General features: G+C 42.6%; 1 protein-coding gene across 2 annotated transcripts; it reads right to left on the bottom strand.

The window, feature by feature from the left end:
• Positions 1–152: 152 nt before the first annotated feature.
• ZSCAN20 (zinc finger and SCAN domain containing 20) lies at positions 153–22,752 on the bottom strand. 2 transcript variants are annotated; one of them, XM_072609698.1, is made up of 8 exons: positions 22,679–22,752; positions 20,264–20,787; positions 16,058–16,253; positions 14,160–14,236; positions 13,681–13,798; positions 5,948–6,643; positions 3,987–4,469; positions 153–1,604 (listed from the first exon to the last, which is right to left on the bottom strand). In XM_072609698.1, the coding sequence occupies exons 2-8, from the start codon at positions 20,663–20,665 to the stop codon at positions 340–342; spliced, it is 3,237 nt and encodes a 1,078-aa protein (XP_072465799.1). In that variant the 5' UTR covers positions 20,666–20,787; positions 22,679–22,752; the 3' UTR covers positions 153–339. The 2 variants fall into 2 exon arrangements, with proteins under 2 accessions (XP_072465799.1, XP_072465801.1); XM_072609700.1 differs by having other exon boundaries at positions 3,987–4,466.
• Positions 22,753–22,956: the final 204 nt, after the last annotated feature.

Below are 22,956 nucleotides of genomic sequence, written 5' to 3'. Positions count from 1 at the left end.
TATGCTAATGGCTTGTCTGTATTAAACCAATAATTCATATCTGGACTTATGAAGTTACTTGCTTAGCTCCAACATTTTTCATTACCCAAGGTAATACTGGCTAAGGAATATGTGTTTGGGTGGGTAAGGGGGTTGCCAACACAAAAGCAAAATTGTTTTTGTGAAATGTGTTTTAATATTCAACTCTTTAGAGTTTTAAAATTCACATCCAAGCTGCTTAGCTTTATATCAGTATTGTTTTCCCTGGGATGAACTGAGTTGAAAGCTTAAAAAAGTACTTTTCTAGCAAGAATATCATATGATGCCCGAAAATTACAATAAACACTTGGTTTTTCTCTCCTACATAACTTTCCGTCCCATGTGTGTTCTCCGATGGGCACTAAAGTGGGAACTATTGTTGAAATCTTTTCCACACTCGGCACATTTATAGGGCTTCTCTCCAGTATGGATTCTCTGGTGTATAATAAGGCTTGAACTCTGGTTGAAACATTTCCCACATTCACCACACCTATACGGTTTCTCTCCTGTATGAATCCTGTGGTGAGTAATAAGGTTGGAACGGTCACGGAAGTTTTTCCCACACTCCAGACATTTATACGGTTTCTCTCCTGTGTGAACTCTCTGATGAGTGATGAGCTTTGAACGCTCACTGAAGCATTTCCCACAATCAACACATTTATATGGTTTTTCACCTGTGTGGACTCTTTGATGGTTAGTAAGGGTTGAGCTCTTACTGAAACTTTTCCCACATTCTGCACATTCATAAGGTTTCTCCCCTGTATGGATTCTTTGGTGACTAGTAAGGGCTGAGCTCTTACTGAAGCTTCTTCCACATTCATGACATTCGAAGGGTTTTTTTCCAGAATCAGCTCTTTGGGGCCCAGGACAAGTTAAGCTCATACTGAAATTGTTTTCTCCTTCAAGCTGCTCAGAAATCTTCTCCCCCATGTGGTTTTTCAAATGTACCCTCAATGATGAATTGTTAGCAAAGCTTTCCCCATGCTCATTGTATCTGTCAGTATTTCCTCCCATGTGGATTCTCTGATGTTTAATAAGATTTGAACTCTGGTTGAAGCTTTTCCAACATTCACTACATTTATACGGTTTTTCTCCTGTATGGATTCTCTGATGGGTGACTAGGTTTGAGTGATCACTAAAGCTTTTTCCGCATTCAAGACATTTGTATGGTTTCTCTCCAGTATGGATTCTCTGATGGGTATTGAGGTTAGAACGGTCACTGAAGCTTTTCCCACATTCAAGGCATTTGTACGGTTTTTCACCTGTGTGGATCCGTTGATGTGCAATAAAATGGGAACTCCGACTGAAACTTTTCACACATGTATTGCATTTGTAGGGTTTTTCTGTTAGGTATAGTCCCTGATGATCTATTAATTTTTCTAAATCCTCTTCAGAACCACATTTCTTCCACTCTTCCTCTAAGGGACTTTCACACTGTCTTGATGATTCATATTCATCCTCACTGTCTTTCTCCCAAACAGGTTGGTGACCATCTTCTTCAAAATGTTTTGATAATGTCTCATGCAAATCCTCAGAAACTTTCTGCTTTGAATTCTGTTCTTTGTTCTCATACCTCATGTCCACATCTGAAAAGGAGGAATAGAAATGTACTGTGATAGTGAATAAAGAAAGGCAGAGCTGGGAGAAATAACATGAAAAAGAATCAAAATTAAACTAGAGATGTTAGTTTAATTGCAACCTCCCTCCCTTCTTTGAAGAAAAACATCCTTTGAGTCCCCACTCATTGTGGATTATGAGTATACAACATTGCCTCCATAATGCCAGGCTTGGGTTGTGTGCTTTCAGTTCTGTTGAACTATTCCCCTCTCCTCTTTTCTTTATTCTTTGTTATAAGGGATGGGAGTAGGAAAGGGTCAGGATATATGGGAAAATGTACAAAAGATATCAATAAACATGTAACAGCTCATTTTCAAAAACCAAATTTTTAAAGCACCTCATGGGCAAGAGTTATGTCATCTATGTCTTTTGTAAAGATTTTGGGAAAAGTTTTCTACTGAGTAGGAATTCAATGTTCATATTTTGAAATAACTGTACTCCTTGTCCAAACTGGGAAAATCCCACTTGGACAAGGAATGAAGTAATTTTACTTAGGAGACTAACAGGGACTATCATAATGAAACCTAATTACAGAACTTTCCTCAGCTAAATCTCAGCCTCTCTGCCATGATCAGCCTACATACATCCAAAAGAAAATGCTTAGAGAGACTCTTTAAGGAGGTATGGGGCCCTTTGGAGAGGTCTTAAGCACAATTCCATTCCAGGATCCAATGAATTCCTTTTGGAACCAATCTCTTAGACGCCCTCCTGATCCTATGATCATATTTGCGGGCTTAGGTTAATAAAAACCACGCCCCTCAGAACCCTGAAGGCTCCTGCTCTCTAACATTAGGTGAAAGAAAACCACCCAGCCCCTACAAATGGGCACTGATTCATTTATAAGGATGCAAGAAGAGACTGTATGAGTGAGTGGCTACTTCAGTGTATTCTCACTAAGCAAATATGTGTTATGTACTTGCTGTACTAAGCTCTGGGAATAGAAAGACAGACAAATAACCACCTCTGCCCTCAAGGATCTTACATGATTTTAAGCTTGGGCCTGTGATATTACTGGTGTAGGGAACTTTCAATGAGGAAACTCCCTCTACCAAAGCACGCTGATATTTGATCTGCAACTTAACAATATCAGAGAGCTGCCCAGGGTACTGACTACCCCAGCTACCCCAGCCAACAGATGTTATAGATAAGACTTGAACCCAAGCATTCCCATATCTGTCCATGATATCTCAGGAGCTTACAATTTATCAGGGTGGATAAAAATGTACAAAAATAAGTATGTCACAAGGGATAATAAAATAAGTACAAAAATAAGTATGACACAAACATGGGATCAAGGCAAGAGGACGGCCTAAAGTAACTGGAAAATTCTGAGGAAAGAATGTGTTACATTCAGCTACGAGGGTAAGTCAAGATGCATGGAGAAGTGAGCACCTCAGCTAGGATTTTAGTAGGAGGAAGTGAAGAAGGGAATTAACATTAAGCACAGGGATGGCCTGCATGACTTGGAGGAAAATGATGAAGAAAGGATGATATCCAGGAACACTTAGCAGTCTAATTTGGTTCACATGTAGAGTGGATCAATGGCTAAGAGAGAGGGAGATAGGGTAGAGTTGGGGGCTAAAACAAAGGCTTTGAACTGCTGTCCTAGGGAGCGCAGTACAAAGTTAATCAGAAACGAATAAAAGGTATGCCACACAGTGAGTCAGTTGCTCTTGTACATTCTCCTTTGAGAATGCTCAGGAGCTTGGGAGAAGGAAAGAAGGCAGATGATGTAGGTGAGATGTGGGTGAGGCCACAATGAGAGCCATTAGGGCAAGAACAGAGGAAGGAAAATGGAAAGTACAATTGAAGGGTAGAAGGGACTACACTGTTGACAGGGCTGGTTATATAGTTAAGTTATTTCAGTAACAGTCAGGACTATACATGAAGGAGGGACATTAAATTAGAACAGCTATAGTGGACTGAGAAAACACGAAGAGTCTCTAAGGGCCTAGAGATAACAGGATCATGGATTTAGAGAAAGAAAGGACAAAAGAGGCAGAATCCAACCCCCTCATTTTACAGGTAAGAAAACTGACACATAGAAAAGTGAAGTGACTCAGTTTCCATGACCAGGAAGCGGGATCTGACCTCAGGTCTTCCTATGTCCAGGTGTGGAATGCTCTCCTGTATGGCATGCTGCCTCTCAATAGTTACAATAAAGGGCTTGGCTTCTTCTAAGGTAGAAATTATGCCCATTTAACATTTGGGAAGATGGAAGTAGTGATAAGGTCTCAAGGTCACAGTGATTAGCAGAGCTGGAATGAGGCTCCTAACCTTTAGATTCTCAGCCCAATGCTGTTTCCATTAGGCCAAGCCTATGGCTGCCCAATGAACAGGGAGAAGCTTACCAATGCAGCTTTTAAATGGAGCTGCAGCGTTAAGGGCCTTCAAATGCTGGCTTGGCACATCACGGCACTCGTCCTCTTTGGCTACTGCTTCCTCCTCCTCCTCCTCCTCCTCCTCCTCCTCGTCCTCCTCCTGTCTCCAGGCCCGTTGGTCTTGCTCTTCAGCTTCCATCCTCCCTGGCCTTTCTGGGAGGCGGGCACTTCTGAGAGCTGCTCGTGCACGCATGAGAGTGTCCAGCTCTTCATAAAAGGGGCAGACCCCTGGGGGCTGGCTGCTTTTAGCTTTCCGGTAACTTCGTAGGAGGTTTTTGAACCTGTAGCGACACTGTTCTAGTGTCCGGAGGAAACCCCGTTGACGCAGTCGCTCAGCAATAGCACGGTACACTTGGCTGTTCTGGTGACAGGTCTGAAGTTTTTTGGAGAATGGAGATTCGCCAAGAATGGCGAGGAAAGTCTTGGTTTCTTCATAGCTCCAGTGCACACCTGCTACCAGAAGAGAAGGTTTTAGCACTCTCAAACCGAGAAAGGGTTATTCTGGTTGGTGCCTGGTGGCCTAGGGATAAAGGCCTGTTGAGCACAAGAAGAATTTTAAAGGAAAGGAAAAAAGAATCAGCACTTAGAGCTGGATGCGACCTGAGAGATTAGCTAATGAATGCATTCCCCTCTACAGAAGGCCTTCCACTAGGGGAGAGACAATTGTCAAGAAGGTTGTAGAGGGGAATTCATGCTTAAGACAGGGTACTTCAGGCTAGCTTCCCTTTAAGGTCCCTTCCAGTTCTAAGATTCCATGATTTTAGTCCAAGCCCCTCATTTTAAAGATGTTCAGGAAACTGAAGGTCAGAAAGATGAAATAACCATCCAACAGTCAGTGACACAGCCAAGACCAGAATCCACATCCAATGATTCTCCTACTAAAGGAGTGTCATTGACAATCAGGCCAAAACTGCCATCCTATCAGACCCACACCCACTAAATAAAAGAGCCCCTCTAAGCCCTAAGGTCAATTTGGGCCCCCAAAGAAACACATCAAAGATTCAGCTACTTACAAAAATCTGGGCTCAGATCTTTACGTCCCTCTCCTTTATTCACTTATCTGTGCTTATGTTGTATTTCCCTAGCACAATACAAGCTCCAAGTAGGAATTGCTTCACTTTGTATTTATATCCCTAGCACTGTACATGACAAATACCCTAGCACTGTACATGACAAATACATGCACATCTATATATGAGCCAGACACTGTGCCATAGATATATGGGTGTATTTATGCATGTCTATATACATGCACATGTGTGCATTATTGCGTGTGTGCATACACACAATATGCATTCAGTGTTCACTGAATTGAATGGTATCTGATCCCCATACCCCAACGTGCTCTCTATGTTGGGAGAATTTAGCTTAATGATCCAAAAGGACTCTTCAGTACCTTCATTCATGCCATGCTAGGGTCATCAGGTTAGGGAATGCTAGTCTACACTGCATATGTTTATTGTTGTTTACTCCACATTGACTTTTTTATTCTAAACTTCTGAAGGATATTAACTAAAGTTGGGCAATGTTGGACCAGTGACAACTTCTCAAAGCCTCAGTTCCCACAACTGTAAATGAGGCAGCACACCTAAATCCAATTCAAAAAACATTTACCAAGCATTAATGTGTGTAGTGAATTGTACTAAGTGGTGGGAAATAAACAACATTTAGATAAAATGTGGTCTTTACCCTCATAAAGTTTACAATCTGAAAGATAATCTTTAGGGCCCCTTCCGGCTCTAAAGGTTTTCAACTGTAACAACATCCGATTTCACTAGCTCATCATTCCCCCTGCATCCCCCCACCTAAGTCCTTTGTTTTGTATGTGTATATGGGTTAATTTGGGGGGATGGGACCACTAGGGGAGTCAGGGCAGGGGATGAAACAGTTGAGGGCAGGGATAGGTATGAGGATCCTAATAAGATTCTTACCAACACGACTTTGGAAAAAGGTTGAGCCACTAGACATCTTGGGTCCCTGGATTGGTTCTTCAATGACCATCTCATCCCCATTACAATCTTCAGCTGTTGTGGCCTCTGTAGCTGCCTCATGTTCCCAGTTCCCTTCTTCCTGCTCTTCTGTCTCAGCATCACTATCCCCCAATCTGGAGAGACCCGCAGCCTTCTCTGAGATGTCTGTGGTTCTGACAGCAGTCCGAGCCTTCACCAGAGTGTCCAACTCCTCATAGAAAGGGCAAGTGCCAGGGGGGTGGCTGCTCTTAGCTTTCCTATAATTTCTTAAAAGGTTTTTGATCCTATATCGGCACTGCTCCAGGGTTCGCAGGAAACCCCGCTCTCGCAATCGCTCAGAGATGGCCTGGTAGACAGGGCGGTTCTGATGACAGGTCCGGAGTTTTTCTGAAAATGGAGACTCACCAAGGATGGCAAGGAAAGTCTTTGTTTCCTCATAGCCCCAGTGTACCCCTGTAACCCTCATATCTTCCACATCCCACTGTTCCTGTTCTTCCCAGGATTTTACTTCTTTCATGGAGGAGGTCTGCCCTAGTCTCACTTGCTCTTCAAATGCACTATGGTCAGTAGGGTTCTCTCTCTTCCCAGAGTCCAAAAGGTTTGGGACACATGGCTCGCTTCCTTGCTCTGGCCAGGAGATCCTGCTAGGTTTCAAAACTGGAAATCCGGTTCACAGGGAGGCAAAAAGGAGAAATGATGGTTTGTGCAAGTTCCTAAACTTTCCCAAGTTCAGTCCCTTTCCCTGATAGAGGTGGACAGAACATGACCCCATAGAAATAATGACAATGGTGACATTGATGATAATAGGTGACATGTAGGGTACTTTAAGGTTTACATACATAATCATTTGATCCTCACAAAAACCCCTGTTGGACAGGGCACAATATCCTTTGTGACAAAGAGGAAACCGAGGCTGAGAAGTTAAATGACATTCCCAAGGTCACAGAGCCAGTATGTATCAGAGGAAGGATTCAAACCAAGTCACTCCTCCATGTCAGCCACACCGTGCCAAGGGAGTGAGTGCATATTTGCTGTTAGAAAATGAAGAAATGGAATGTTCATTAGAACAGCTAGCAGGAGACAGAACACTGGCTGGAAGCAGGAAGGCCAAAGACTAGTAGGGCCCTGGGCCTCAAGTCAGGAAAATCTGGGTTTGATTTCTGCCTGTGGCACTAACTGGTATGACCAAGACACCCCTCTGGGCTTCAGTTTCCTGTTTGGAGCTGATGACCTCTCACATCCCTTCCAGCTCTAAATCTGGAATCCTCTGAGTTCAGACCTGGTTCTACCACTAATTAGCTACATGACCTTGGGAAAGTCGCAGAGCCACTCAGAGTCACATTTCTTCATCTATAAAATAATAACTTAATCTTTGAGGTCCCTTCCAACTCTAAAATTCTATGATTCTTGTAATTCTGATTTTAAACTTAGTTAACCAGTAACTGCCTAGCTCCAACTTTGAATTAAACAGTTTCATTTTCTGGGCACTTCACTTTTTAAGAGAAAGATTAAAAAAGACAAAACAAATTTTTATTGAAGATCTAGTAAAAATGAGGCATCTCCCACTTCCTGGCTTCCCAGGCTTCCTCCAAGTCCTGGCTTAAATCCCACCTTCTACAACAAAGCCTTGCCCAACCCCTCTTAAATCTAGTGCCTTTCCTCTGTCAATTAATTCCTATTTATCCTGTCTCTACCTTGTTTGTGCAGAGTTGTTTTCATGTTGTCTCCCCTAATAGACTGTGAGCTCCTTGAGGGTAGGGATTGTCTTTTGTCTTTCTTTGTATCCCCACAACACTTTGCACAGTGCCAGATACAACCAAATCTACAGTTATGCCCCACCCCAAATGGTAACCACTCATGTCTGAAGGGATGACTCTGAAGCCCTACAAGATATTCAGTAAGAAAAGAAAGGTTCTATTATGTTCACATTCTTCAACTTTCCTAGAAAGAAAGTGGACAGAGATTTCTAAAATATTTTCAGCAAGAGTTAAAAAAGACAGAGTTATAAAGATAAGTAATCCTTGAATAACCAGAAAATTCTACTCATCTGACATTTCTACTTCTGGAGTACCTGGTTAATCAATTAGATGATATTCTATTTCTGAATATACAGGGAACAAATATTTCGGGGGCCCATAATAACAGTCTATGTTAATGTTAACTCTAAGGAGTGTACTGTCAAGGGAAGTCCAGGAGCCCAAGTGACGTTACATTTGGGATCATAAAAGCTAGAACAAGAATTTTAGAGATATTGACTAGAAGATTAAAAGAGACTATTCTCTCTCAAAAGAATAGAAGCTCTTTGAGGGCAGGAACTGCTTTGTTTTTCCATTTATGTCCTCAGCATCTTACACAGTACCTGGCACATAACTGGTCCTTAATAGAAGCTTGTTGATTGCTTCTGATTAAAACAGACACAGCAAAAAAAGATACGGCACAACAAAGTCGTCAGCTCCAATGTAAAAGAGGAAGGTAGAAGGGAGGCCAATGGTAGAATGAAAATTCTTGTATAAACCAAAAATGTTCACAATATTACTTTTGGAGCAAAGAACAAACTGGAAACAAAAGAGGTGCCATCGCCTGGGAGACAGGTAAACAAGAAGTGGTGGAGGAATGAAATAGAATACTATTGTCACAAGGAGCAAAGGTGAGAAACAGGAGAAGACTTGTATTAACTTACACAAAATAAAGAAAGTAGTAGAACCTGAAGAGAAATATACACAATGATACTATAAATGAAGACAACACAATTCAGATCAAGTGCGAGGACCAATATCGGTTCTAGATAACTGATGTGGGAATGCACTGCCTTTCTCTTGGCACAAAGGTAGCAGCCTCTGGGTATGGGATGTTGCACACACTCTTGGAGTCTGTATCATATGGTTTTCTTACCTTTATTTTTTCTCTTTTTAAGAAGGAAAGCGAGGAAAGGAGGGGATCCTTATAAGGTGACAGTAATATAACAACAAAAATGTATCAATAAAAATATTTTTAAAAAGAAATAGAGCAAGTTAAGTAAAGAAAAGTCCTGCTGAATAAAGGGGAACAGTTTTGGGGTTTGGTTTTTTAAGGTGGGGGGGCAGAAATGTAGTTCCATCAGCTCCAGATCCCAGAAGGAATTCTTTAATCATATGCAAATCATTAGAGTAAAAATGTTTCTTTGTGTCTCTTGCCAGGATAAACTATGCCCCAGCAAAAGCTCTGGCACATTCAACCCCAACCAGAAAATGTCTGGCTACAGGCAGAAGAGCATCTGCAGGTCAAGGATCAGCTTGCTTATCTATGAGATGCACAGCAGCGGCTCTCAGACTTTCTTGGTTCATGGTGCCCTTGGTATCTCAGGAATTTTTTTACAGCTCCCTGAGGCCAAAAGAAATACTTGATTGTTCTATCTATTAATAAGTTATCAAGTTAAAAATGTTTAAATGTCCAACTGTACCCCCATGAGTTTATTGCAGGGTTTGGGAACCCCAAAGAACTGGATACCAAGTGAGGGGGTGAGGGACAGTTTGGCCATAGTGACCCATAAAATGGATAAAAACATAAAACAGGTCTCAGGGTTGTGCATCCTGTGCCTCTTTTGCACGGATGGTGGCAGAAAAGAAGTTTTAAACATCTCACATTTCTCAGACTACTCATAAAAAATTTGTGCTGTTCTTAATCTACAATCTCTAACAGTTAACAACCTGACACATCACTGAAGGAACTGAACCACAACCACACTGATGTTGTCACCATAAAAAAGGTGGAAATACATGAGAAATATCACTTTTGAATATAGATCCAAAGCTTCCCCAGGAAAGCCATAACTATTTGAAATATCAAACCAGTCACTCTCATTGGGAAAACAAAGTGAACAAAATATGCAGTCTGCCTAGACTATGACACCAGGTTGGACAAAAGTCCCATTGAGACAATACCTGATTAGCCTCATTGGAATGTAACAGAAAAAACTTAAAATCAGTTTTATTCATTTTTTGAAAACATTCAAATTTTAAAAATTTTTTTGTTTGTGTTTTTACTATCCTAACTTTTTTTGCAGAGAGCCACTGTGGCATAAGAAATAGTGAGAAAGCCCCAGAGACAAAATGGCCTGTGTTCAGATTTCCCCTCAGCAACATTCTGGTTGTATGACTTTAAGCACATCCCTCCAGGTAGCTTTCTAAGACCAGAAGTTGTACAGAAGGAACTGATCTGCTTTGAGAGAGATCAAATGAGATGATATTCCTAAAATGCTTAGAACAGTGCCTGGCACCTACCAGGTGCTTAATCAATTTTTGCTCTCTTCCCTTGTTCCCTGGTGGAAGGAGTTTCCTCACCAGGAGTTTTCTATAATGATGAAACTAAAGGCCTGAACAAAACTACTCTTTTGAGCCCCCTCCTGTCTTAAAAAAGACTGGGTAGTTCCTGGGCCAGATTTCATGTCAAAGGGCAGGCAGACTGAGAAAATCCAGCCTGGCAGGAGCAGGAAACTCATCTTGGCAGGCAGGTAACATAAAATAAGCAGCAATCCCAGGTGACACCCACTAGTCCAGGGGCTTATTTCATGCTTAGCCAAGAGTGCAGCCAACACTGAAGGAAGGAAGCTGCCAGCAAGGACCAGACTTTCACAGGACCAAGAAAAAGAACTTTTGGTCTGGTATGGAAACTAACAGGAAAATGTTGTTAAGCCTGACAATTTCTTCTGTACGAAAATTTTACAAATTCTTGATCTGATCCCTCTACCAATCAACGTGGCCAGTGATTAATGAAGGAACTAAACTTGGGCATCTCTGTAGCGACTTTTCCATTAAGCCATATGGATGAACCACAGCCTGGCTCTCCAGAGCACTCTGGCACCTCCCTGGTGCTCCTCCTAATTACAACTTAGTCCTAGTTAATTCATTCTTCTTACAGAAGAGCATGGAGAAAAGCCCTGGGAATCTCAACACTTGATTGAAAAACTTTCAGCAAAGTTAAATTGTGAATTAGTGAGAAAACTGAATCTGCCTGTGAGAAGAACAATCACACGTCAGACGATGATGTCATTTATGCAGCATTTTAAGGTCTGCAAAATACTCCACACATGCTGGCGTATCTGATCCTCCCAACAACCCTATCAAAGGTATAATTATTATTCCCATTTTACAAGTGAAGAAACGGAGGCAGAGATTAAGAGATTTGTCTAGGGTCACAGAACTAATGTCTGAGACTGAATCTGAGCTCAGGTCTTCCTGATTCCAGCATTCTATCCACTATACCAGTAAGCTGCCTAGGAAAAGAGCAGGGGAAAGTCAAGAAGAAGAAAGACAAGGACACAGGATACAGTCAGTTTCCTAACATTGATGAGGTGATCAAAAATAATCATGAGGCACTGGAAATAAAAGATTAGGATGAAAGAAGGCTTAGAACTAACCAGAAAAGACCTTAAAGATCACCTAGCAGTCACCCAGCCCCTACAGAAGCCTCTTTATTAAAACATTAAATATAAAAACATGTCTCAGGGCTAAATGGAAACAATTTTTAGATCATTCCTGCCTCTAGTCCAGGGGCTCTTAATCATTTCTGTGTCCTCTCAGCAATCTGGTGAAGCTTGCGGACTAATCCTCCTCAGAAAGTTTTTATATGCATTAAATACATAGGATTTTATAGGAAACAAATTATATTGGAATGCAGTTATCAAAATATTTTTAAAAACCAAGTTCACAGTCAGTCGGTAAGCATCTATAAAGTACATTTTGTGTGTCCTACCATGTGCCTGGCACTGTGCTAAAGCTACTATTAAACAGCTCCTGAGTTATAAGACCACTTTGATTAGAATAATGGAGAGCAGAGCACTGGATTAGTGGAGATAAGATGAAGCAGGATAAGATAAGCCAAGACCCTCCTTGCCCTCATATGGCATAGTGATAATGAGAGACTAGATCCACTGTAGTCAATGATACATCAAGGTTTACGAAGAAGGGTCTGAGTGACAACAAAGGGAACCCCAGCTAAACAGAGAAGAAAGAGAAGTAGGCTGAGTGGAAAAGAGAATAAGCTAGTATAAGGGGCTGGCAGGATATGCAGATAAAAAGGCATGTTTGGAGGTCAGAAAGGCCAGAGCTAGAAAGAGCCTGAAAGAGAGAGAACATGAGGATGGAATCTAGGGGAAGATTTGGGAAAGTGCAAAGAGAAAAAGAAGAGCGATTTTTAGTCAGGCAAGGGTTGGGCTAGATGTTGTGACAGACTCTTGAAGGACAGTCACCTTAACAGGGGGCTAGGAAAAAGAAAAAGAATTAGTGAAAAAGTCAAAGAAGGGAGTTATTATAAGAGATCTTGATTTGATAGGCTGGCACCATTTAAACAAAGGAAGGTATTCACTTATCGCTTAATGCCTCAATTGAGCAAGCATGCTCTTGAAATATTAAAGACTTAGAAGGCATACTAATCTAATCTGGAGATGATAAGAAATGTTATTAAAGGAACAGCTTGGAAGGATTTGGAAAAAGAAGAGGTGACAGACACCAAGGGTTCATCAAGAACATCATGCCACACTAATAAACTTACTTACTTTTTCTAGCAGGATAACATGACTGGTCATATTTATAGATACTCTTTTCTACATCATTGACCTTTGTTTATTCCAAACCAGATAATTTTGATAATTGCTAATATATTAACCTAGTAAATCAAGGAAACACCTGGTTTTCCACAAGAAAGTGACAATGTCTCTCAAGAGTTCCTTATAGAAAGGAGACGAGTGGCCTCCAAACTTTTTGATAGCACACTCCAACTGTAAAAAATGTTTTGAGCACATATATTTGCTTACAAGTTATATACATTACTATTGGGTGAATAACTATGTACGTTATAAAACACACAAAAATTGACATTTTAGAAGAAGAGATAAAAGTGAATAATGTTTTGTTCTGGAGTCAAGAGGGAACCAAGGGAGTTTACTAAGTAGGGGAGTAACACGGTCAAACCTGAAAATCATTTTGGAACTGTATAAAGAATAGATTGCAGAAGGCAAGAAGGATAAGACTTGAATCAGGGAGCCCAATTAGAAGATGTCTGCAACAGTCCAGGTGAGAAGTGATGAGGATCTTAATTAGAATGGTGGTGCTTTAGGGAAGAGGAGACACTCCTGAGAGATGTTATGAAAAAAGAAATGACAAGACTGAGTAACTAACTGCACAAGGGGAATGAGAGTGAGGAGTCAAAGATGACACTGAAGTTGTGTGGATGACTGGAAGCATTGTGGTGCCCTCAGCAGTAAAAGGGAAGCCTGGGGAAAGGGTGGGTTTTCAAGAATGGAAGGGAGGAAGGAGTAACTATTTATTAAGAGTTAACTATATGTCAAGCACTGTGCTATGATTTAATTTAATAATGAGTTAATGGTAAAGATAGCTTCGATCCAGATCACAATCCATGTATGCCTCTCCATCCCATGTAACTCACCTTGTTCCCCCCAAAATGAAAAGGGAAGAGAGGGGGTCTGACTTATTGGTCAGTTCCCTGAAGCACAGAACCTCCCCACCAAGGGGCACTAACCACAGCTATAGGTAATCTGGGGGAAAAGGGGATGGTATGTTGGGAGCTTAGAGAAGGGAAGGAGAGGGAGAGGGAGGAGGGGAAGAAGGAGGGGGATGGGGAGAGGGAGGGAGAGGGAAAAAGAGAGGGAGGGGGAGAGGGAGAGGGGCTTCTCAATTACAAGAGAAATCAGTCCTTACCCAGTGAAAGCTCATTTCTATAACTCTCTCGTGTGGCATCCTTGCTGATAGCCTTCCGAGTAGGCTTCCCATGGCTTGCAGAGAAGTACAACGATGCATCCTCATCTGTTACCAACCCCTGAAACAATCCAAGGTCCCCACTGTCAGGATCTGTAACTCACAGACAATCTTCCTGCCCAGCTGGCATAACAGAGATAGCTAAGGTCGAAAGGGATGCACCAAGACAAATTACTGAAGGAACTTAAGGTTTTCCAAGGATGGGGTTTGTTCCAAAAGAGGCAATGTGAAAATGAAAGAAGACCAGAGGATGGGGAAACAAGGGAGTTATCTATAGCATAGGCAAGACTCTCCACATTGGATCTAGAGAGAGGGTGACTACCCTGGAAAGAAAAGAAGAGGTATGGGGGAAGGAAGAGCACTGGGACCCAATATGAGAGTGAAGCTGATCTCAAGAGAGGAAAGAACAAAGTGCAACTTACCTGGGACTCAGCTGCCATCTCCCAATCACCAACACTACCCATCTTAGGCATGGCAGGAACCCTGGGAGCAAGGACAGCTGAGAAGAAGAATGAAGACATTTAAGGCCCAGCTGCTTTCCCAAATGCCCACAGCATAAGCATCTTTGAAGCACACTGACCAGTTCTTCTCAGTATCTGTTGCTGTCCCTATGTTTGTGGGCAGGTAAACACTTGCCCTTTTGAGAGTATATCCCCATCTTGCTGATGACTAACAAAGGAGCCTCAGACAAATGCACACAGCAATGAATAGTAGCTCCCTGTAGTATACCTTCAGATGCAATCTGAGAACTGAAAAAATAAACACAGAAGAAAGGAAAAATCCTGACTCTAATATCCAATACAGATACTGACTTGAGACAAAGCAACAGACATGTTGAGTATACTCCAGCTCAAGCCCCTGAGTACGGTGGTATCCAACTACTTCACTGAGTGTTTATATCTATTGAAACCTCGATAATGCTACCACCCACTATTATGGGATGTAAAATGGATAATTCTGATTATATTAAATCTAAAAGGTTTTGCACAAACAAAACCAATGCAGCCAAGATAAGAAGGAAAGCAGAAAACTAGAGGGAAAAATTTTACAGCAAGTTTCTCTGATAAAGGCCTATTTTTCAAATATATAGAGAACTGAGTCAAATTTATAGGAATACAAGTCATTACCCAATTGACAAATGGTCAAATAACACATACAGGCAGTTTTCAGAAGAAAAAAAGTCAAACCAATTATAGTCATATGAAAACATGTTCCAAATCACTACGAATTAGAGAAATGTAAACTAAAACAACTCTGAGGTACCACCTCACATCTATCAGAATGGCTAATATGACAGAAAGGGAAAATGACAAATGTTAGAGAGGATGTGGGAAAAACAGGGACACTGTTTGATGGAGCTGTGAACTGATCTAACCATTCTGGAAAATAATTTGGAACTATACCCAAAAGGCTAAAGAAACTCTTTGATCAGAAATACCACTACTAGGTCTGATTCCCAAAGAGATTTTAAAAAAAGGAAAAAGACTTATTTATACAAAAATATCTATCGCAATTGTTTTTGTGGGGGCAAAGAATTGGAAACTGAGGAAAAGCCTATAAGTTGGGGAATGGTTGAACAAGTTATGATATGATTGTGATGGAATACTATTGTGCTATAAAAATGATGAGCAAAATGCTTTCATAAAAACATGGAAAGATTTACATGAACTGACACAAAGTGAAGTGAGCAGAACCAGGAGAACACTGCACACAGTAACAGCAATATTGTAGGGATGACCAGCTGTGAATGACATAGCTATTCTCAGCAATACAACAATCCAAGACAGTTCCAAAGGACTCATGATGAAAAATGTCATCCACTTCCAGCGGAAGAACCAATGGGATCTGAATGCAAACTTTTTTTGCTTTTCTTGTGTGTGTGGTTTTTTTTTTTTTTGGTCTGTGTATTCTTTCACAACATGACTAATATGGAAATATATACTGTACCACTGCACAAGTATAAACTATCTCAAATTGTTTGCCTTCTCAATGAAGGGGGATGGGAGAGAGGGAGAGAATTTGAAACTCCAAATTGAAAAAAAAACCAAATGGTAAAAATGTTTACTCTTTATTTTTTTTTAACAACTATGATTTCCTCCCATTTTCCTTCTCTTCCCCCATCATTTGAGAAGACAAGCAATTTGATAAAGGTTATACATGTGTATAACATGTATATGTATATACATGTGACATATACATATACATATATGACTATGTGTAGTCACACAAAACATAACAAAAAAGTGTATGTTACCACTTGCTGATGTTCAGACCCATTAAGGCAGAGTTCTCCTTTGCCCCACAATGCCATGGCTCTCACCATTCTCTTTAAGAGGACGTGGCTCCTCCTGGAGCTGGCGCTGCTCAGGCAGCCCTGGACAGGGTTTCTGTAGCAGCTGTTTCTGGGATTGTCCCTTAGACTGGCAGTCCACAGGCTCTATCTCTGAATCCTTCACTGATCCCAAAGGCCTAGACTCCTTTGAGGCCACTTCCTGTCCATGTGCATTGGGAGGAATCTATGGGAAAATATCCAATTATCATCACTCAACAAATCCCTGGCTCAGAAGTATAACCCAGAGCAAGAAATGCTAATATCTTTGATTCAAGGCAGTGGCGTTTTATGTGGGACATGGCTAAATGTCTAAGACAGGGGTTTATATATTAAACACAACAGGATTTATATATTCATACAATTTAGAACTGAAAGGAGCTTAGAGACACCTAGCCCTGTACCCTCATTTCATACAGGAGAAAATTCCAGCCCAGAGAGATTAAGGAGCAGATTTCAGGTCACTCTGAGGTTAAGGGGCTTACTCCATTAGAAAGTATATGCTAATAATAAGTAGCAAAGGATTTGAACCCAGGCCCTGAATTCAAATTCTGAGATTCTGTGAACTACTCTGGTCTTCTCACTCCACTGAATTACTGTCTAACTCAATTTACTTATTCCAACAATACAGCCTTTGTCCAAGACATCTCTGGAATCATCCTTGGAAGCTATCTCCAGAGGGACACCAAGAATGCAGATCCACAGTTTCACCTTCCCAGAATACTCTTGGGGAGCAGGAAGTGGAAACATTATTCCTGTTTTACAGATGTGAACACTGATCTTCCCCAAGTCACCAGAGTCAGAGGCAGCAATCAAACTCAGATCTGACTCAAGTCCCATGTTCTCTCCACTATCTCATGCTACTTCTAAGCCCAAGCCATTTACTGACCAGAACTGGCACTTAATTGAAGCTAATTTCAAATATCTAATTCACCTTCAAAGGACAAATATTTGCCAACACAAAAGACAGTGGGAGGGCAGTCCACTATTGTAGAAACAGTGCTAGATTTGGCATCAGAGGATCTGGGCTCAAGTCTTTGTGTCTCCCTGACTCTTATCACCAGTGTGACGTATAAAGTCCCCGAGTATCCTGAGTCCTAGAATAAATCACTGAACTTCTTTAGGCCTCAGCTTCTTTATCTATAAAATGAAGAGGTTAGGCTAGATGATCTCTAAGGACCATGCTAACTTTAAATCTATGGTCCTATACATAAAAGAATATGCCATGGGTCACTCCAGAAAAGCAACTTCTGAATGTTTTGAGCTACAGCAGCCTCACTGGAATGTCTGCAGCCCCCCAAGAGGTCTGCTTTGAAGGAGGTGATACCCCTCTTGATGTTCAAATTTTCAAACGTTTCATTAACTTAGAGTCAGATGATATATGGCCTTCCCTTGCCTGGTTCAACAAAACCTCACTCCTACCCTCGCCCCTCCCCAACTCTCCAGTATTACTATTCCCAAGTGGAGATGACACAAGGAGCCAGTATCAAGGTAAAGATAAGGAAAGAATGCATTCACTAAGGGGGAAAAGTGAACAGGAGTTAAGGGCAAATTGGCTGTGGCAAGCAAAGCTGATTTTTTCTGCCTGGAATGCCCATTTTTCCATTCTTTCTGCCCACTGAAATCCCACTCATCTTTTTTGACTTCAGTTCAAAGGCTACCTTCTCCATGAAGCCTTCCCAGAACCCTTAACCAGAAATTACTTTTCCTTTCCCAGAGCCCTAAAGTTCTTTGTGCCTTGGTGCTTCTGAGTTCATTGGGTTCTCTTGGTTATGACAACTATCTCTATATAATGTGAGAGAACACTTGGAAGAGGGAATTTTTGGAAAGGCTATAAAGAAAAAGATGAATGAGAGTTCTGGGGCCTGGCCTGAGAGGGAAGAATGAGGAACAGTGGGTGGATGCTCCAGCTCAGCAGACTTGACATGGCAAAAGAGAAAATGTCCTCACAATGAGAGCTCTCCTACAGTGCAATGGGCTGCCTCAAAAGGGTAATGAGAACAGGAGGATCTGGATGACTAACTGTTTGGTTTTTATAGAAATGATTCCTGTTCAGGTAGAGGCTGACCAAAACTATACCTGAAAGTCTCTTCCATCTCAGAGACTCCGTGTTAATACAAGGGGGAAAAAATGCTAATGGAGTTCAACAAGACTCCAAGGCCAGGGAATTCCAAGGAAGTGAAGGCAAGAAAACTATGAAAACAACATGGAAATCCTCAGCTCTACAGCTGGACAAGGAGAAAGGCCAAAGGTTAAAGGAGATCACTGACAAAACTGGTAGTACAATGGACAGAGTGCTAGACTTAAGAGTCAGGAAGACCTAAATTCAAATCCTGTATCAGATACTAGCTGTGTGACTCTGGGCAAGTCACTTAATCTCTGTCTAAGTTTTCTCACCTGTAAAAATGGGGATAATAATAATGCCTGTCTCACAAGGTTGTGATGAGGATAAAATGAGATAATATTACAAAGTTTTGCAAACCTTAAAGCTCTAAATGTTAGCTATTATTATTGAAAGTTAGCATGAACATCTATTGGCAATTAGCAAAGGCTGATGATCATCAGGTACAGCCCATCAGAAAACAGAGGTCTAGCATGATCACCATGAGTGTTTGTCTCCCAACACCATAAAGAATGTTACTAATGCTACTAGGGATTAGATGATTTTAAAAGATTAAGAATGGGGGGGGGGGAAGCTCATGACCCCTACCATGGTACACTTCTCTTCTGATGGAGAGGTGAACTAGAACAATAAAGTATATCTATTTACACAATGAGAGCTACAGACATTCCTGTAATACAATGGATCTGTTGTAGCTGTATCAGAGGAGAAACAAGTTTTTATCAGCCACACTGTGTATTGGAGGATGGGGGAGGGAGCAGAAATCACTGGGATCAGAACATCAGTTCTTACCTAAGGGATACATACACACATACACACACACACACACACATACACACACACACACACACACACACACACACACACACACACACACTCACACTCTAAAGGGAACAGTATGTCCTGCAACAGGCAAGTTCTTTCAGAGAATTTTAAAAAGAGGGATAATTATTAACATCTAGGCAACAACTACAAGAGTAAAGCCTTTAGGGAACTCTGTGCCTGGTGGCAGGATGAGGCTTCTTGGTAATGCCTACTGATAGGAAAGGGAAATTCCCCCTGGAGGGAGGAAGTGAATAGGTCAGAGAGAAAATAACTACTGGTACAACTCAATTAAGGACTTAGTCCCATAGGAACCACATGCCAAGAATCAGAAATTGCCACTTCTTTCCCTTCTACAGATCATATGAAGAAGGGCAGTACTACATGATCTGTCCTCTACCCCTCAAAGCCCAATATTTCAATTCGCCATGTTTTCTAACCTATGTAAATCCTATGACCAGGGACAGAAGAAATTCTCTTTATAGCTTTCAAACCCCTAAAATAGGTTGCAGTTACTGTCAGATTTGGGACCACACTGCGCGCAATGCTGTCACCCCCAAAATCCAATCTGTTCCAGGAGACACAGCCATCAAATATATTTTTGTAAATAGAAGCTTATTTTCCCCCCTGGACTTCCTTTGTGAAATTGGAGTCTACTGGGAAATTTGTGTCCACCGGTCTTAATCTTCTCTTTAAAGTATCTCTGCTCTAAGAAAAGGGAATTTTTGGAAGGTTATGGACTTGAGGAGGTGAAAATTTTGGTCAGCTGATGTGGACTATGGATAAGCAGTTAAGGCCATTAGAATCATAATACTTTCTTATTTTGGATACTGGAGTAAAAAGAAGTGGCATAAGAAACAAAGACTGTAAAGAGGAAGGCTCAGTAATCAGGAAAGGAAGATAACACAAGTGCACCAGTCCGGAAAGAGGCCAGTAATAATAATACGACATTGTCCTTTAACTTGAAAAGCAGCAAGGTGGTTTGTGTAGAGGTTATATACCTGCTCACATGGAATGACCAGGGTTCAACTCCCTTCTCTGATGAATAGGGGTTATGTGACCCTGAGCAGATCCCTCTAAAAGTGTAGACTGCCAAATGTTTGCCAATCTGCATTAGTTGAGAGAGGCTCCTCACCTGGTGCTCCCTACACCAATGAAATCAGAGGCCTGGATACTCCCTGCCCACTCAAAAAAATAAAAATGAACCAGGCCCTTTACCGCATTTAACAAGGTCACCTCATTCCTTTCCTTACCTGTTGTCCTGGTCTCCTAGGATTTTCCTGCCAGTCCTCCACCAAAGCCACAGCCTCCTCACCACTCTCTGGATGATGCTCTCGAACCCAGCTTTGGATCTCCCTGGGTAAGATATTTAGGAACTGCTCCAGCACCAGCAGCTCCAGGATCTGCTCTTTCATGCGCACCTCTGGCCTCAGCCACCGACAACAAAGTTCCCAGAGTTGGCTAAAAGCTTGATGAGGTCCAGACACCTGCTGATACTGAAACTGCCGGAAGCGCTGACGGGAGATCTCAAGATTGAGCTCATCTCCCCAAAGAGAAGATTCTTGTTTCCAGGATGAATCCTCTTCTAATTTCACTATGAGGAGACCCTCCTGCTCTGTTGCAGACTGAACTGGGGATTCCAGGGCAGTGGCCATAGTAGAATGTGGTGAGTGTCTTCAAATAGGCTGGGCTCCAATCCAGGTGGGCCTCCTACTCTTCAGTCTCCTGGTTTGCCTCCAGGTGGATATCTCTGACATGGGCTTCTCCCCCTAGGTCCCTAGGAACAGAAACACAAAGGGGATGACCAGAAAGGACCAAGCAGCCTTATCCTGTTCTCACCTACCCTGGCATTCAAAGAATAAAAGGTTGCTGTATAATCCTAACTCAGGCTTCTTCCTTCAATGATGGTCAAAAAACTGCTCTCCTGTGCCTGCTTGCCAATCTTTCATCAGGAATGCTGTGTTTGCAAGGCCCCTCAGCCGCAAACAGGTAACTGGATCACAGCCCGACACCAAACCCAGAAAAGGCAATGGCAGAAGAGAGCAGAGCTAAGTCAAATGATTTGGATATGTGTCTGAAAACACAATATATTCAAGAGAAAATAAAATGTTTTCATCCATGTTATAGGCAGTAACAAAAGCTATTAGCATTACTCAGGTGAGACAGAGACGTCCAGGCTGAAAACCACCTTCCAAAGCTATAAAGGGAATTATACTGTAAGATCAAATTAATCCCATTTCTGAATCTCACAAAACCCTCTGACATGGGTCAGAGGAGTGGTTTTTAGCATTTTTGACAATGACATTTTGACATGCTGTTTCCCACTGGGCTGTGTACTCATAGCCAGCCAGTGACAATATAGCAAAGGGACTAGGTGGAGTACGGATTTTTCCAATCTTGGGAAACAGGCATCACAGACCATATGGCAGATCCGGTGCTTAAAAGTTCTTTAAGAGTAAGGCAGGTGATAACTCTAAAACTGCTAAGTACATGTATAACTTAATCATGAAACGGAAATCACAACTCTTTCATTACCAGAAATTCATCACATCTTTTTCTCCCCCTTTCTCAGAATTCTGATAGCAATGAAACAGTCAAATGTAGTTAGCCAAACAGCTGCTCAACTCAACTCCATCTCAAAAGCTGGCCCAGTTCCATATAAATTCCAGATGTTATGGCCTATAGAAGTCTGGCCTGGAAAGGCTCTATTCCCACCAGTTCTCCCTTGGCCCTAAGTCTCCTTAGAAGACTGACAGCACTAAAGCAGCATTGGAGGTTGGCTACCTAAGCCCAAGGTCGGCAAGAGTGACTTAAATTCCTTATGAGGATCCCAAGATTGAACCTAGCCTACTGCATCATTCTTAGGATTAAAGACAATCAAGTTCCAGTATAGATTCTCTTCTCCGCATTCCACTACTGGGTCATAAATGACAGGGATGTATTTCCCATACCTGGAGTCTAAGCAACCTTAAACTTCATATGGCATTGTCAGACAGCCTTCTGATTTCTCTAATGGGCACTCACCCCTCCATCCCCCCAGCATATGTACACAATCCATACAGGAGGAGGAACCTGAACACTCTCATCGTACGCTGTATATATCCTTAGACAGTCCCTGCGCTTCTTCGGAGAATAACAAGCCTTTCTTCAGTGCCTATTATGTGCCAGGCACTTCGCTAAGCGCTTTTTACAAGCATTATCTTATGTGATCCTTTACACGAAGTCCCCAGGACTTCCTATCATAGTCCTCTTCCGACCCCCTTCCCCCACCCCGTCTGCCCCAGAATGTCCCTCGACCCCGCGGGTCCTTCCTGCCCCCTTCCCCTCCTCTGCCCCTCCCCCAGGATGTGGCGGCCCCTCGGTCCCTCCCGGGTCCCCCTGCCTCCCTCCTCGTCCTCTCCTCCCACTCCAGGATATCGGGCTCCCCTGTCCCCCTCCCAACCCTGAGGCCCCCCCATTCCCCTCCCCTGCACCTGCCCCTTCCTCGACCCCCTCCCATCTCACAGCCCCTCCCCCTCCTTCCTCAGGCTGTCACGCCCCCCCATCACTCCCCACCCCCTGGCGCCCCTACCTCTACCCTGCGCCTCCCGAGCGCGACATCTCCGGCCCACCCCCTACCCTAGGATGGACGCGAGCCTCCCCTCCCCTCCCCCGCGGCCCGCACTCACCTCAACCCCGCCAACCCCCTTGAGCTTCGGCGGAGCCCACCGCCGGGCGGAAGTGACCATTGGGCTCTCGCCGGGCACGCTGGGAATTTGAGTCCCGAGGGGCGGGGCCGCCTCTGAGACTACACCTCCCAGAGGGACCTGCGCCGCGGGCCTGCGGGAGGCTCGCGCTGCTTGCCTTTCTTTCGGATTGACTGCTCTCCTAGCCAACGGGCGAGGAAGCCGCCGCTGAGGCCCTCCTCCGCGTGTGCCGGGGCGGAGCGCCAAAAAGTGGCACCGCC

This window comes from Notamacropus eugenii, chromosome 5 (assembly GCF_028372415.1).
Source record: "Notamacropus eugenii isolate mMacEug1 chromosome 5, mMacEug1.pri_v2, whole genome shotgun sequence".
Taxonomy (NCBI): domain Eukaryota; kingdom Metazoa; phylum Chordata; class Mammalia; order Diprotodontia; family Macropodidae; genus Notamacropus; species Notamacropus eugenii.
This window is presented reverse-complemented; position numbering and strand designations above follow the sequence as displayed.